Genomic DNA, 17,399 nt, shown 5'->3' with positions numbered 1-17,399 from the left:
TTTCCCTTACTGCTAAATGATGAACTAGCAATTGGCTGAGCCCTCAAGGGTTAACTCTCTCACTTTACAAGGCGGTAGGAATGGCGGGAGATATGCGCATTTCCCCTTTAAGTACACTGCCTTGTTAATTAGATCAGCTTGCTGAGACCCCAGCTGCTGCAAGCTCCCTCCGTCCTGAGCCCTGGTGTGTCCCCCCTGCTCTATGGAAGATGGGGTAAGCGGGGAGCAGGAGCAGGGGGGAGGGGGACACCCTGACATTAGCCCCCCTCTTTTTTCCCTCCCCCCCTCCCCCGCACAGCAAGCAGGAGTCTCGGGTAGCAGCTCCAAGGCAGAGGGCAGGAGCAGCACATGGCAGTGGGGGGAAGTACAGCTGAACTGCAGGCAGCTGCTGCACAGGGAACTTAGAGGAGCAGAGAGCTGTTAGGGGGAGCTGATATGGGGGCTGCCAGTCCACCCTTGTTCCAAGCCCCGCCCGCTAGGTGCAACGGGCTGCTCTTCCTGCAAGCAGTAGACACAGCAGGCGGCTGCCAAACAACATTAGAAGGGAGCATTACACAACTTTGAACGAGAATGTTCCCTAATTGATCAGCAACGTAACAACAAAACAACGTTAACCAGGACGACTTTAAGTGAGGAGTTACTGTATTCCTAGGATCCTTTTTAGCTAAAACTATTGCAGTATAACCCAATTTACTAACTATGCTGAACAGCTTATTACAGTAGCATAAGGGATGAAGGGAATTTATCTTCCCCCGCAGATTTGGGGGAGGTGCATAATTATCAATCTGGCTTATTCTTATGGTAATTGTGAATGTTTTGTTTAAATGTCTTGGATTGTAGGTGAAACCTAATACTCCTGTACTGATGTGTTCTGTACCTGGCTATGATGCCAGTGACCATGTTGAAGATCTTGCCACTGAACAAAACACACAGATTACCTCTATTGCTATAGGTAAGAATACATTATCGTTAGGTTTGGCAGAACTTGACTTTCATTTTTTTTATAATTTTTGACAGATGCTGATGTTTGGTTTAAGAACACGTAAAGGTTTAAAATTTTCAATGGAGGGAAATCACGGTGGGGAGACAATTTATTTAATGACCGACATTGAGATTCAAAAAGTTAAAGCTTTATCACCATAAACACAAATTGTCAACATCACTTGTCAAAATATACAAAGTAAATATCCTTAAATCTGTCTTCAAGCAGCATTTTTCTTGTTTGGCTGTCTGTAAATTTTTATTGTTGATTCAAATTTTCTTTTTCATTTTTGTGTGTGTGCATGGTGAAATTAACATTTACTAATTTTAAAAAAAGCAAATTGTTCCAGGCATAATTATCATGTTTGTCTTATTTCTTACCACGTCATATAAACATATAATTTAAGCCAATTAAGTTTCTAGAGCTAACCATAACCTTCTGCTTGTAGGCTCTGCTGAAGGATTTAATCAAGCAGATAAGGCAATAAACACAGCAGTGAAATTTGGCAGGTATGCATAGGCATGCGCACGCGCACGGGGTGTGCCCAGGCACACCCTAATGCAGGGGTGGGAAAATGGCCCCACTCTCCTGGCATGGCAAGCCATGGGGTCCGCACTCCCGGGCCGGAGCGCCTGGCTGAGCACAGCAAGTAGCCGCCCCCTCCCCTGCCTTCCCTCCTCCCCTGGAGCCATGCTGCTGCGCGCGCATCGCTCTGGGGGCCGGGGCTGCGCGCTCCCGTGGGGCAGTGTTTGGCTCTGCAGGGAGGCAGACATGCTCCCGGCTCATCGGGAGCCATGCCGCCGAGTGCGCAGCATTCTGAGGGGCGAGGCTGCCAGCTCCCGCGGGGCAGCATGTCTGGCTCTGCGCGGAGCCAAACGTGCTGCTAGGAGCCTCATGGTAAGGGGTCCGGGTCTGGGGGGGTTGGATAAGGGGTGGGGGCAGTCAGGGAGCAGGGTGAGTTGGATAGGGGGTGGGATCCCGGGGGGGGGGGTGGTTAGGGGCGGGGGGTCTCTGGAGGGGGCAGTCAGGGAGTAGGGGGGGTTGGATGGGGCATGGGAATCCCTGGGTCTGTCAGGGGGCGGGGGGTGGATAGGGGTCAGGGCAGTCAGGGGACAGAGAGCAAGGAGGGTCCTGGGGGAGGCTGTTAGGGTGGGGGGGTCTCTGGAGGGGGTGGTCAGGGGACAAGGAGCTGGGGGGTTGGAGGTTCTGAGGGGGGCAGTCAGGGGGTGGGAAGTAGGAGAGAGGGTGGGGGCGGGGCTAGGGCGGGGCTCCCTGTGTGCCCACCCTAATGAAATGTGCTGTGCATGCCTATGCAGGTATGTTTTGTTCCTCTTTTTATAGAAGTAGAACTGTGAATAACATAAGTTAGTTACTGTTCTGTTACCATATTCTTGTAGGTGGGTGATGCTAAAGAATGTCCATCTGGCTCCTGGTTGGTTGATGCAGCTAGAGAAAAAGCTGCATTCTTTACAACCTCATGCTTGCTTCAGACTTTTCCTTACAATGGAGATAAATCCCAAGGTAACTGAAACCAAGTTCGGCTTCGACTGGCACAGCAAGTGGTGTGTAGTGCTGTTCCAATGTCCACTGTTACAAGAATCCCACCAACCAGGGCAGCATTCCCCATGATGGCCTTAGTTTGACGGGGAAAGGGTGCATTTTGGAATGAATCTGCAGGAGTAGGAACAAATGTCACCAAAATCCTGCCTGGTGCTTTCTAGGGTATTGCTCACCCCGTTCCTAGTAATGTCAAGTGCTTTGTAAATATCCTGTCTCCATGCTTACGTAGGGAAGAAAAGGCTGCCTACATCTTCCTACTTTCTACTAAGAAAAGGAAAGGATGGGAATTGGCCATTAGTACTTACAACGTGAGAATCATACTTTAACATGAATTAAGTCCATACTGCTCGTAGTTTTGGCATCTTATTACAAGAGGGAGGATACTCTGTTGCAATAAAAAACTTAGTGTAGGTTAACAAACTTGTTCAAAATATCACATTCCTCGTAGACGAGAGCATTCTTCGGGGTATAACTTGTGTTGATGCTCTTCTGTCCTAGGTGCCGGTGAATTTGCTGCGTGCTGGTCGGATCTTTGTGTTTGAACCTCCACCTGGTGTAAAGGCGAACATGCTGAGGACGTTCAGTAGTATTCCTGTTTCTAGAATATGCAAGGTGAGGTGATGGTTTCTGTGTAGTTATGGGGAACTCAGAAACTGAAAACTGTTTATAAAAGTTTCTTTTTAACTTCATAGCTTTCAGTTGGTCTATCATACATTAATATCAGAAGGCATAACATTAGTTTACTGTAAAGCAACCAGCTTTTCAGAGGCTTTCACTTTACCCTGATTAAGACATGCATGGCATGTAAGGAAGCAATCTGTTAAGCTTTTTTTGATCTGATGCATTAAAACCTGGAGATACTGTGCTTACTAAACATTTGACATTCACCAGCACTGTAGCCAGCCTGGTTTCTTTGTTAATAAATTCTGATCACTTTGGTTTTAGTGTGGAGAAATAATGCATTTTCTTTTTCCCATCCTAGTCTCCAAACGAACGTGCTCGTTTATATTTCCTCCTTGCCTGGTTCCATGCCATCATTCAAGAACGTTTGCGATATGCTCCCCTGGGCTGGTCCAAGAAATATGAATTTGGTGAATCTGATCTGAGATCTGCCTGTGACACAATAGATACATGGCTGGATGATGCAGCAAAGGTGATTGAATTTTTTTGCTCGGTCAATCTTTTTTTTTAAATACAAAGTAACATTTGGCTCACTTGTGGTTACTGTTCAACGAAGGGCAGATTAATCTGAAACACTGACGAGATTAGCTGGAAGCAAGTGTAACCCTTTTGCCCATCTGAGTTGGCAGCAACAAGGGCCGGGTTCAGTATCTAGGGGTTCCGTTTCAATAACACAATGCTAAACCGGCTTGAGCCCCAGCCCAGTGACCTGGGACAATTACATACCAACCCCCCACCCCCGGGCGCCTCTAAGAGGCAATACTTCCCCTCTCGCAAGCACGGAGTCTGAGTGTAGCAAAGTCCTTTTAATAAAGGAAGGAAACAATGCGGCATTATGTTGGGGAAACACCACAAACAGGTTTCATAACACAAACCATGAGCAAAAGACCCACCCCCAAGTAAGTTTGGCAGTGTCCTTTTCCCCTCAGGGTCTTAAGTCCAGCAACCCAAAAATCCCTGTCCCTGGTCAGTGCAGCCCCAGAGTTCAAAAGTTTATCTGTAGAGTTTTACCTCCCAGCCTGGGTGGAAATGGGTGAGTGGGGGTATTAAGGAGCACCTTACGTGGTCCGAGGCTGACTGCCCCACCTCTCCATGGGGTTCTGCTGCAGCCTTCACCGCGAGCCATTCCGCCAGCCACGCAGCTCCAGCCATCCCGCGAACTGCTCCGCTCCGCCAGCCGTCCCGAGAGCCACTCCAACTGTCTCACAAACTGCTCTGCTCCGCCAGCCACTCAGCAATGTATCTTCTGCCCCCCCACCCCACTCCACCCCACTCCACTACTTAACACAGCACTCAGTGATTTCAGCTCTTAGTCATTTTAGCTCTCTAGTGATTTCAGCTTATAGTAGGGGAGCCTCAGTGCTGGTGCATCATTGGCCCAAAGTGAATTCAGCTCAGCAGCCTATAACTAGACATCCTAATGGAATCAAAATTAGCTCTGATATTTCACAGTGGAGGGGGGGGGGTGCAGTTGGTGTTTCAGGCCCTCAAAGGGGGCCCACACCACCAGACACATATGCCTGTCCCTAGCCTCTCTCAATTCACTGGGTTTTGGAACCCAGGTCCCTTGTCTAGCGAGTGCTACTTAGTTGATGGCGAGTCCCTCTGTCATAAAACAGTTCCACTGTCCTTGATTCACATAATCAGGGTAACAACACTTGATTCTTCCTGCCCCAATAACGGAGAAACTGGGGATCCCACAGTAGCCAAAGTGACCATTTGGGCAGGCAATCCTTCATGTTAGGCAGGGTGGGTGTGCCCATGCAAACGAGATCAGCCCCTAAAGTCCTTTTCCATGGCTCACCACCAGATGTCAGGGTAGAGCTCATCCTGACTAAATATCAAACTGTTTGTTTGATTTCGGCTTTCATTAAACTGTCCAAACTCGATTTCCCTATTTTTATGGGGAATCTTCACATTCTAATTAAATTGTCTTTACTGTCAGGGCCGCCAAAACATTTCACCTGATAAGATCCCATGGTCTGCTCTGAAGACATTGATGGCACAGTCCATTTATGGAGGTCGCATTGATAATGAATTTGATCAGCGTCTGCTAAACACTTTCCTGGAGCGTTTGTTTACCACTTTGAGCTTTGATAGTGAATTCAAACTGGCTTGCAAGGTTGATGGACATAAGGATATTCAAATGCCAGATGGAATCAGGTATTTTTTCAGCCTCAAATTTCGGTTGGTCTCACCTTAGTAGCTGCTTTCCTTCTGAGAAGCTGGACTCTAAATTGTACTTTTTGCATTGGTATTTAGCCAGGCAATGTATTCCTGGTAACCTAGTAAAATGTGTGAGATTATGGTTAATTAACTTAGTTCAATTTACTGCCACAACTTTCACTTGCAGACGTGAAGAATTTGTCCAATGGGTTGAGTTGCTGCCAGATACACAAACCCCATCCTGGCTTGGTTTACCAAACAATGCAGAAAGAGTTCTTCTCACCACACAGGGTAAAACTTGTATTTGACTTTCTTGTGTGCTTACAGGTTATGTAAACTTGAAACTCTCTTTTTTTTAAATGCTGAAAATAGATGAGACACAAGTATCTTTTTGAGTGACACTAAATAGTAAAGTTACAAGTATCTCAATGTGTATTAACTATATCAGCCTCCACAAAATAACTAATAAATGTCTATGAATTCTTAAGGTTGAAAGTAACTTGTTTAGAATTTCATCAGTAGACAGGAAGATACTACACAAGTGAGACTCTGACTTTTAGTTCTAGTCCTAAGAAAGGTTACTCATGTTTAATAGTATACTTAAGAATTATTTTTAAATAAGTGGCAATCACAGAAGTGTTGAATGTAATCCACTAATGCATCTTTAAAACTTTTCCTTGTACTGATATCCCAACACTTTTTTTTTTTTGGTGTGGCTCTGCTTACTTTATTCTTTGGTTCAGGTATTGATATGATCAGTAATATGCTAAAAATGCAGATGCTAGAGGATGAGGATGATCTAGCTTATGCAGAAACTGAGAAGAAGGCAAGAACAGATTCAACTTCAGATGGGCGTCCATCCTGGATGAGAACACTGCACACCACAGCCTCCAACTGGTTCCATCTTATCCCACAAACTCTAAATCATCTTAAACGAACAGTGGAAAATATTAAGGTGATGATTAAGATTTCCAAATACATATTTTGGTCTGTAAACGAGTAGAGGTTATGCAAATGTGGGTGAGGTATCCTACTCAGATTGCAGCCTGAAAATGGTCTCTCAAAGTCTGCTATACTACTTGAATCTAGAAACAAGGCACTGTTTCCTTTTCTTTGCTGTAATTCAGTTTAAGAAATTATGACAGAGTAACACTTTCATTTGGTTGGGAAGGTATCATGTAGAAGAGTTTATTTATAGTCTCTTGCTTCCTAAACCAGGGGTGCTGTAAGTGCAGCATCATACACACCACATTTCAGTTCACTTGAGTGATCAGATGAGTGTATGTTGGCTCAAAGGTAGTATCACTGGTTGGTCCTCATTGGAAAGCTGGGTGGTAGCTAATACTGAGGCTTCTGCTAATTGGGAGTGGGGACTAATCATGAAAGGGAGCCATAAAGCTCTGAGGCTAGTATGAGACAGGTTGTTTTACAATCAAGAGAGTTTATGGAAAGTCTCAGTTTCTAGGTTGTTGAATAATTCAGACGTGGATTATATATTAATCTTTTCTGTTTAGATCAGGTTATGGACTTGGGCTCTGGACATAGATACAGAAAGGAATAGGAACTTGTAGTAATCAGGCCAAACTGCAGCAGGCAGCTTGCATGCTGTTGTTCCCACCTGCAGTTGGTGTCAGTAGGGAATGAAGTTCTTGCTTCAATTCCCTTAAACTATCATCTGTGAGGCAGCTGCATCTATGGGGTGGGTGGAGGAAATGACTGCATTGTAAAAAACACATTACGGTGAGGCCTTAAAAGTTGATGATGATACATGTGGGATTTGGGCAGCCAACTAGTGCCCTTCAGTGTTGCAGGGCTACGGTTAGTTTTCCCACCAGAAGATGCTCATCTTGTTGTTTCCTCATTTTTCTTGCTTAAATAAGGATCCGTTGTTCCGATTCTTTGAGAGAGAAGTGAAAATGGGAGCCAAATTACTTCAGGATGTCCGTCAGGATCTTGCAGATGTGGTTCAGGTTTGTGAAGGCAAGAAGAAACAGACTGACTACTTGCGTACACTTATAAAAGAATTGGTGAAAGGTATGTGACTTCAAACAGGCTTCTCTTTTTAAAATGCTTTCCCAGTAATCCTATTACATCAGTTGATGTCTTCTCATTTCCAGCACTGACCAGTAAAAGAAACACCACTATTCTTGCCTAATACAAAATTCTGAAAGTCAAAATGGTGAGGTTGGTCTTGTGACATATATGAACTGCAGTATTGCCAACCTAAGCATTCAAATAGCATGAGATTGGTGTAAAAAATTGATTTTTTTTTCAAGTCAGTCTAGGTTTTTTGCCTTTGGGGTTCACTTGGATTGTGGTTTTTAACCTTGTGCTGCAACTGTGGGAGCTAGAAACCTATTTAAATGAAAGATGAAACTTTCATGTTACTGTCCAGGAGCTGGAGATTTAAGTAAGACATCTATATTGTATGACTTGGAAAGGAATTGAGAGTTGGCAGCACTAAAACTGAGAGTGTTATCAAAAAGTAAGATTTTTTGCTGAGTTTGAAACAAACAGCCGGAGCCTGGTGTGACGGGTTTGGTCACAGAGGCCCCCTTGGGACTGTCACTTGATGTGCTGGAATTACCTCTGAGCCTGTTTTCCCTGCCATCTTGGGACTCCAGAACCCTGCCTTGTTGAGTCAGATACGCTAGCCTGCTGCAACACAGACCCAGGTCTGGTCCATGCACCCAGAGCTGCAGACTTTAACCAAAAACTGCTCAGCAGGTCACCTATCTCTAGCACCCAGACACCCAGATCCCAATGGGATCCAAACCCCAAATAAATCTGTTTTACTCTGTATAAAGCTTATACAGGGTAAGCTCATAAATTGTCCGCCCTCTATAACACTGATAGAGAGATATGCACATCTGTTTGCGCTCCCAGGTATTAATCACTTACTCTGGGTTTAATAATAAACAAAAATTCTTTTTATTAAGAATAAAAAGTAGGATTTAAGTGATTTCAAGTAATAACAGACAGAACAATATAAGTCACCAAGCAAAATAAAGCAAAACACGTAAGTCTAAGCCTAATACATTAAGAAACTGAATTCAGGTACATTTCACCTTCAGAGATGTTCCAATAAGCTTCTTTCACAGACTAAACTCCTTCCTAGTCTGGGCCCAATCCTTTCCCCTGGTACAGTTCTTGTTAGTTCCATCTCAGGTGGTACCTAGGGGATTTCTCATGACTGGCAGCCCCCCTTCTTCTGCTCCACCCCCTTCTATAGCTTTGGCCCAAGGTGAGAATCTTTTCTCTCTCTCTGGGTCCCCACCCCTCCTTCTAAATGGAAAAGCTCCAGGTTTAAGATGGATTCTAGTATCATGTGACATGGTCACATTTCCTGTGAGACCCCAGCCTTCATTCTTCCAGGGCTGGCCTGCACGTCCCTAGGAAGGTTTGCAAGTAAACAGAGCCATTCACAACCAATTGTCCTAGTCAATGGGAGCCATCAAGAGTCCAAGCCACCATTAATGGCCCACACTTTACATAATTACAATAGGACTTCAGAGTAAAACTTCATATTTCTAGCTTCAGAGACAAGAATGATACATTCATACAAATAGGTTGAACACACTCAGTAAATTATAAGCTTTGTAATGATACCTTACAAGAGACCTTTTGCATAAAGCATATTCAAGTTGCATTATATTCACTCATAAGCATATGTCTATAAACATATGGAGTGCAACCATTACCCCGGTGTTGTTGAACCAGTTTCAACCAAAACCTTAAGTTTTAAGCACTCACTTGTAACAAAATTATCAGAGGAACTCCAGAAGTTACCCTGGCTTTATTTTCTCTGCTCATACATTTGGCAGTATGATGAGAAGGGGACATTTTGTACCAATATAGTGGAATAGGCTGATGGTTGAGATATCGATTTAAGCAGAACTATTGTACAGTAAATTAATAAAATATTCTTTGCCTTGTGACCTGAGGATAAAGGTAGTGGTATCCTGCGCAATAACTCCTTAAAATTGCAGTCTTCCATGTTGCAAAGGCTTAATTCTAAAATAAGCTGAGACGTATTTTGCAACTCGATGTATATGCTAATAAACTTACTAATAAACGTCTTACAACTTACTAACAAATCCTGGAAGTCAGACAGTAATTTCTGTTTAAATATTGATCTGCAGAACACATTTTAGAAAACTAGGTAGCTTTCTATAATGTCATGAAACTCTGTCTTTCAGTTTGTTTACACTTGTACTCTCTGGTCCCAGATAGGTTAGAACCCCACTGTGCTTGGTGGTATAAAAAAATCTGTTGTAAAACACAGTAATAGCGAAGTGGCTGCCACTGAAAGGGTAAAATTGCATTTGGAAATCATGTGTAATCCAACTCATACCCATACAGAGCTCTTACCTTGGATACGTCTTCTCTAGGTATTCTGCCTCGTAGCTGGTCTCATTACACTGTACCTGCTGGCATGACTGTTATTCAGTGGGTGTCTGACTTCAGTGAACGCATTAAACAACTACAGAATATTTCCCAGGCAGCTGCTTCTGGTGGAGCAAAAGAACTAAAGGTATCGATCTTGTGTTTTATTACCTTTCTCATTAAAGGCTTTTCTGCAATTCTGAGAAATCAGGGTTACATGAGTCTGTAACTGCTTATATCTAACTGTTAGTGTAAAAAGTATTGAAATGCTTTAGCTAAGGAGCTTATGAGAAATCTTACCTGGACACCTCTTCAGACATGCTTGTATATTATGGTGTTCCTGAATGACTTCCTGTGTTTAAAAATTGCCATTTTCCAAACCTAGCTACAGCTCATGCACACAGCACAGTTGCTGCAATGGGAAAAAACAGCTAGGCTATGTCTACGCTACAGCCGGGATCGACGCTCTGAGATTGATCCACCGGCAATCGATTTAGCAGGTCTAGTGAAGACCCACCAAATCGAGAGCAGATCACTCTCCAGTCAACCCCCTGTATTCTACCCCCGACAAGAGAGTTTCTGCTGTCGACCCCCCGCAGTGTAGACCCTGTGGTAACTGGACCTAAGGTATGTCGACTCCAGCTACATTATTCACGTAGCTGGAGTTGCGTAGCGTAGGTCGACTTACCGTGGTAGTGTAGACATAGCCTTACTTACTGTTCTGTAACTGTTGTTCTTCAAAATATGATGCAGCCATGATTCCCTGTAGGTGTATGCACGTCCAGAGCACCAAAGCAAATAATTTTGGCTAGCAGTACATGTAGGGGCAGCACTCCTACCCTGTGACCCTAGCCTCTACTGTGGCTATATAAGGTTGGTGCACCCCGCAACCTCCCTCATTTTAGACTCCGATGCAGAGGGTGAGTTGTGGAATACACATCTGTATCACATCCAGAAGAATAGAAATAGTTACTTACCTGTACTGTAATTCCTTCTTCAAGTAGATGCAGCCATGAATTTCATGTAGGTGAGACTCAAGCAGTAATTGCAGGAGGTGGGGCTTGGAGTATGTTTAAACAAGGGGTGCAGGATTACCTTCTCAAAGTTTTCATCTGATTTGGATTTAGCATTAGTGGCATAGTGGTTTTAAACATATATGTACACAGGATCCAGTGGCAGCCCTGCAAATTCCTAATATAGGAGCATCACTTGGAAATGCCATCACTGTTGCCCGGGCCCTTTGAGGAGGCGCAGTCTGAGCTGCTTCGTATGCGGTCATGATATAGGAAGTTCTCCAACTTGAGATCATCTGTGAAGAGACTGCTTGCCCCTTCATTTGGTTCACATATGAAACAGATGAGACTAAGAAAATAAATCTTTAGTTTTATCTGTAAAAGGCTAAACATCATCTGATATCCAACGTGTGAAGATGCTGCTCATCTGGGGTTGAATTCGGCTCAGGGAAGAACACTGGTAGATATATAATTTGTTTCAAGTGAAACTGAGAAACCACTTTAGATAAAAATTTATGGTGAGACTGCAGGGTTACTTTGTTTTTAGAAAATTGTATGTCCGGATGCTCCTCCATCAGAGCTTGCAGTTCACATGCTCCTAGCAGCTGATGTTGCCATAAGGAAAGGAGCTTTCTGACCAAAAGGGAGAAAGAAAGAGGTCAGGGTGAAGAGGAAGAGATATGGGAGGCCAAACCAATAACCTGAGGACATCAGAGAATTGACATTGTCTCTGCCACATTGGAGCCATGAGAATGAGCTTGGCACGATCCAGTTTCAGCTTGAGAATAACCTCCAGGATAATTGGAAGTAAAAGCATACAGGAGTGCTGATTCCCAGCATCAGGTGAAAAGCATCAATCGGGGGGCCTGGACTGAGACCCACGCCCTCAAGAGCAAAATAGATGGCATTTCTTGTCTGCCTTGAAGAACAGGTCAGAATTCCCAAACTGCAAAGAGGTACCGCAGGACACTGGGCTTTTTAGACCACTTGTAATTCAAGGAGAAATTTTCTGCTGAGGGGATCTGCCAGGTAATTCTGGATCCCAGGTAAATGACAGGCCACAGTGATTGGGTTTTTTTTTTTTTTTTTTTTTTTTTTTTTTGATGCAACACTGCCAGAGTCTGATCACCTTTTGACACAGCACATTGGAGTATGCATCCCCGTCTGTTCACTTAATACATCATGTCACGTATCAGGGGGTAACCATGTTAGTCTGTATCCACAAAAACAAGGAGTCCGGTGGAACCTTAAAGACTAACAGATTTATTTGGGCAAAAGCTTTATGCCCAAATAAATCTGTTAGTCTTTAAGGTTCCACCGGACTCCTTGTTGTTTTTATAATACATCACGGTGCTATTGTTAAGGATGCGCATGCTGAGTCCCTGATGTGTCTGACAAGCACTGTAGATGGCACAAAGTTCCAGGACACTGATTTGCAGAGAAGCTTCCTGTTCCGACCACAGGCCTAGAACTTCCTGTGCACTCAGTTGTGCTCCCCAGCCTATTAAGGAGGCATCAATTACAGTAGTCCTGGTCGACGGGGACCAGGCGAAGGGAACACCCTGGCATACGTTCCCTAAGCAGTTGTGCAGAGGAAGTCAGACCAGTTTGTCCAACAGATGATGGTTCAGATGATAGACCAACGTCAGCCACATTTGAAGAGAACAAAGGCGTAACCTGACATATTGGACTATCTGTGTGTGTGCAGCCACATGGCCTAGCAACCTCAGGCATACTTGGGCTGTGGTTGAGGGTTGAGATTGCAGTTCCAGACATAGGTGGTGAATAATGCGAAATCAGTCAGTCGGCAGAAATTCTCTCAAACTCAGTCTAGCAGGGTCGCAATGAACTCAGTACTTTGAGCTGGCATCAATGTTGACTTCCCATTGGTTAGGCAGAGACCTAGACTCTCGAGTAAGCATAGTGTGAACTGAACATGAGGACTTCTTCTCTGGAGTTGCCTCTCTCTACCAATCATCCAGATACAGGAAGATATGAAATCCCCTCTTCCTGAGGTATGCTGTCACCACAATTGTGCAATTGGTAAAAACCCAAGAAGTGGAAGATAGAGCAAAAGGGAACATGGTGTACTGATAGCATCCCAACCCGGGGGCGGCGTCGGTACCAAATTGGAATGGGGAATTAGCACTTGTGAGATTGAGTGAGACACAGTCCTACCCGGTACCAGAAGAGGTGCCAACACTGAGGTCAAGGGCGGTACTGAAGTCGACAACCGGATCTTTTGTCAGGGCAATGACTGTACTACTGACTGTCACAACCCATAATTTGAGAACCGCTGATCTAGAAGAAATAACGCTTAGAAAACTGAGACTAAAACATGAGGCAAGAACAACATTCAGAGCTCCGATTCAAGTCATGGGCAGTGAGAAGGAACTGAGGAGAGTCAGGGAGGTGCTGCCTTTAAATACCCAGGGGATGAGTCCCAAGGCATGAGCACAGCCTCTATGGGTACTGCTAGGCAAAGTTCTCCGGTTTTGGTGCGCTGGGCACGTGCACGGAATACGCTGCATGTATTCAAAGAAGACAATACCTTATAGCACAGCCTTGTGGGAAATGTTGACACACTTGGAAATTCGTATTTCTAATTCTACTTGTATATGTGCAGTACAATTGCGTACAAATACTGAACTCTTCTGAAACTGCTAATTCTTTCCTATAAAACAGACTTTAGGATTCATAAAATTGTTTCTACATGTGTATGTTAGTAGGAAACCATCCCTTTGAGGATAAATCTTCATCTGAGGAAACATGCCATACATAGTTTGCAAGATGGTCCATATTTTAGTGCAACTCTTTGTTTAAAGAGATATTGAATGTAGCTAAGAGCCATTGCAGTAGATACTATAGAAACTTCTAAAACATACAATTCTTTTCATAGAATATCGATGTGTGCCTGGGTGGCTTATTCGTACCTGAGGCTTATATTACTGCTACAAGACAATATGTGGCTCAAGCAAACAGCTGGTCCCTGGAAGAACTTTGTCTAGAAGTCAATGTTACAACTACTCAGAATGCAGTCCTGGATGCTTGCAGTTTTGGAGTCACAGGTTAGCTGATGTGCTTTTTACAAGATGGAAGGGAAGGAAATAAGTGCTATTAACCCTTAACACTGGGAATTTTTCTTCTATAAAAATGCTGGTACGGACCATATCAAATACATAACACCAAGGGGAGTTAACAAGCACAGTGAAAGTTTTGATTGCAGTTGCACTAGAAGTAGCATTGGAAGTTAATTTCTATGGGGGATTCTGCATTATTTAAAAACATGTTAATGGAAAACTTTGCTATGCTAGTGCATAGTGGTTGAGAATGCTTATGAATGAACATGGGCAGTAGTAGTGCAATATGGATAAATGCAAATAACTAACGTTAGTCTATATGTTAGAAGTAGCGCTCTGGTGGCTTTTTTTATTCCTCTAATAGCCTTCACTGTTGGCTTTTCTGGAGTATTTCTTCATCTGTATAAATTAGGTCTCCCATTTTAACAGTAGGTCTAAATATCAATGACCACACTTTAGATGGGTGAATCTACCTCTGGACTTGAAAATGGAGTGGAAAAGGAAACTTCCTTTAAATGTGCATACGCTTCCCTTTCAGGAAAGACCTCAAATGTTCATTCTTCTTAACTCTTAGGTTTGAAGCTTCAGGGAGCTACGTGCAGTAACAATAAACTGTCCCTGTCAAATGCTATATCAACGATATTGCCCATAACACAGCTTCGCTGGATCAAGCAGACAAATGCAGAAAAAAAGGCTAATGTGGTAAGTAATGTGGAGATCAATGTTTTGTCATTCTGTGACTCCTTTCAGTAGTGGCTCATCAGCTTTAAATTCTACTTTCTCTGGTGCCCTAGAATAAAAATGGGGAATTAAATTAATGGAGATATCCTATCTCCTAGAACTGGAAGGGACCTTGAAAGGTCATCGAGTCCAGCCCCCTGCCTTCACTAGCAGGACCAAGTACTGATTTTGCCCCAGATCCCTCGGTGGCCCCCTCAAGGATTGAACTCACAACCCTGGGTTTAGCAGGCCAATGCTCAAACCACTGAGCTATCCCTCCCCACCATTTCCATTTCATTAGTCTTACATTTTGCAGTACCACAGATGTTCCTTTCCAATATGAGTTTTCAACCTGGGGGGTTACAGTTCCTAGGAATCTTGTAAACAGATAAAGTATTGCTACCACCCTCTTTCTTTGTGGCTAGCTGGGGGTATCAAGAAATTTTAAACTCAGGTAGCATTGGATCCTGAGAAGTCTGAACACCACCTTAGAAATGTATTCTAAAAAGTACACTTTAGCCTGGCAGGCTGGGAGTTCTTTCTTAGGAGTACAGTTGATCTTGGTTGGGGGAGGATGGGCAAAGTTCAGTATGGAATGTCTCTTCATAATTTCCAGTGGTGGGGACCTTTGCTGTCTTCCCTTTGACTTTTATCTTGCATTCAGCTGTCTTATCCACATTTTAATAAATGCCTAACTCCTTTTCCAGGTTACCTTACCAGTTTATCTGAACTTCACCCGTGCTGATCTGATCTTCACTGTTGACTTTGAAATAGCCACCAAGGAAGATCCTCGCAGTTTCTATGAACGTGGTGTTGCAGTCCTCTGCACAGAGTAACAAAATAATGTTTTCTAACTGGTAAATAGTAGTAAAATTCAGTATCTCTAATCTAGTCTACCGTGTTAGTTTTAACTTCCAAGGCGTGGTTAAGTTGTCAGTGGGATTGATATAAAGTTGACTTGCTAGAGGCTCGGCGTCTTGCCAGGGTTTCTGGTGATAATGATGGTTTGAGGGAGAATTGGATGTAGTTTTTAGATGGCTTTAGTTACATGTGGTAATGTTTAGCTCATACTACATTAAATAAATTCTATAGCATGATTTGTGGTTCGTTCTTTCTTTTCTAAAAGCATTGTTTTTGCCATGACTTGCTCTAGAGAATTACTTCCATGAATGCTTTTAAATTTTCAAGAATGGAGAATGATGGTGACACATTACCCAGGTCTTCAATAATGAATGATGCTAACCTACTAAGAAACCAGTTTTAACATTTGTGGCAGTTAACTTGCAGATCTCCTGTATAAATCGCCTGTAACCAGAAACAAGAAAAGCCAAAATTAATTCAGTGGAACAAGTTGAAATTGAGCAAACACTGGTTTTCAAAAGGAAGGCAAGGGAGATGTCATGCCAATATTACTATTACACAGGAGCGATGAACTGCACACATTGCTTAATCTGCATTGAATAGATATGAACCACCTGCATACTTACGTGAGAACTATCCTGTACACAGAACACTAACTTTCAGAACAGTTTCATCACCTCCAGTAATACTTCCTCACACATGTCCACTGTGCTGGTTACTGTAACTTTCCATTAATGTCAACATGCTTGCAGACACTTGAATTTAGATCCACTTGGGATTTTTTTTTTTTTTTTGAAGGGGGTATTTCCACCTCCGAGAGCAGCATCATTGACATAAGCTAATAGCCCTACCAAACTTACTATGGCAAATACCTTGAGGTGTGTCTCTTCTGATTGCATATGCTAAAGATATTGGTTTTATTCTGTTCATTCCTTAAAGGGACACTTAAAGCTGGTAGACCCAAAAATCTGACCCACCCAACCAAATAGCTTTTGGTTACACAGTAGTCACTAACATTTTAAACTCTGCTGCTCTCAAAATACATCTTTACTAGATTTTTACTTGTTTGACTCCTTTATCTTCAGAAATTTCTAGGACAGCCTGCAATTTCTGAATACAGTCTCACTTGATCGATGTTCCTCATGCACAGAATCTGGTATTCTCTGCCTCTGAGGAGCTTTTTGTGGGATGGAAGTTCTGAACAGGGATGTTGCCTCTAACATCCTTTCCAGTGAAGTGCATAATTTCCTTGTGCCCTAAAGCTTACTAGAAGGCCCCTAAGTCTTCTAAAAGCTTCATCAAATGAGACTGGTATTTAGACTGCAGAATGTTGCCACATGGAGCATCTGTCTAAACTTCCTGTGGTGTTTAGGTAATTTGAATATCAAATGCATAACAAAATTTGCATTGGTAATTAAAGAGATTTGCTGTTTTGGATTCCCATTTGGCATTTGAGACACCTGAACTCCTGTACACAGGGAAACACAGGTCTTAGATGGGCTGATCATGTGGCTGTAAGAACTCAATGAGCCATGCTTACAGAGGTACATATGCAGGAGTGTACTGGGGGGGAAGCACAACCTGTGCTGTATTGGGAAACTGTAGCTCTTAGACTGATGGCACCATATGGCTTGTGAGTCTGTGGCAACAGTACAAGTAGCCTGTCATTGACCAGCAGCCTGATCCTTGGAGTGGGGGGTGTCTTCCATTGGGAGGGTGGGTAGTATCACCTTTTGGTGGAGCCTCACTAAGATTCTTATGTGAGGACTTCTGAGCCCTGCTGCCTTAAAGGAGGAATGAAGAAAGTGCCAGACTTAGAACAAATTACAGGGGGATGATTGAGCTGAAACCCTTTTATGATTCAGTTGATGAGCGAGCACTACTTTAGAGATTCTAGAGCTCCAATGAAAAAAGGCTTGAACAGCTAGGTTCTGTAGGTAGTCTCTCAGC

General features: G+C 43.4%; 1 protein-coding gene across 1 annotated transcript in view; it reads left to right on the top strand.

Annotated features, from left to right (window-relative positions):
* LOC135877485 (cytoplasmic dynein 1 heavy chain 1-like) overlaps positions 1–15,675 on the top strand; it is an 88,784-nt gene extending 73,109 nt beyond the window's left edge. Inside the window, exons 66-78 of the mRNA XM_065402926.1 lie at positions 841–952; positions 1,431–1,491; positions 2,380–2,503; positions 3,041–3,154; positions 3,525–3,695; positions 5,169–5,386; positions 5,577–5,680; positions 6,133–6,344; positions 7,270–7,423; positions 9,781–9,923; positions 13,688–13,856; positions 14,443–14,570; positions 15,296–15,675. Coding sequence (XP_065258998.1) covers positions 841–952; positions 1,431–1,491; positions 2,380–2,503; positions 3,041–3,154; positions 3,525–3,695; positions 5,169–5,386; positions 5,577–5,680; positions 6,133–6,344; positions 7,270–7,423; positions 9,781–9,923; positions 13,688–13,856; positions 14,443–14,570; positions 15,296–15,424 — 1,839 coding nt within the window. The 3' untranslated portion in view covers positions 15,425–15,675. The remainder of the gene's footprint in view (positions 1–840; positions 953–1,430; positions 1,492–2,379; positions 2,504–3,040; positions 3,155–3,524; positions 3,696–5,168; positions 5,387–5,576; positions 5,681–6,132; positions 6,345–7,269; positions 7,424–9,780; positions 9,924–13,687; positions 13,857–14,442; positions 14,571–15,295) is intronic.
* Positions 15,676–17,399: the final 1,724 nt, after the last annotated feature.

Source organism: Emys orbicularis, chromosome 4 (genome assembly GCF_028017835.1).
Source record: "Emys orbicularis isolate rEmyOrb1 chromosome 4, rEmyOrb1.hap1, whole genome shotgun sequence".
Lineage (NCBI taxonomy): Eukaryota > Metazoa > Chordata > Testudines > Emydidae > Emys > Emys orbicularis.
The sequence above is the reverse complement of the archived record's forward strand: the minus strand, read 5'-3'. Positions and strand labels throughout refer to the sequence as shown.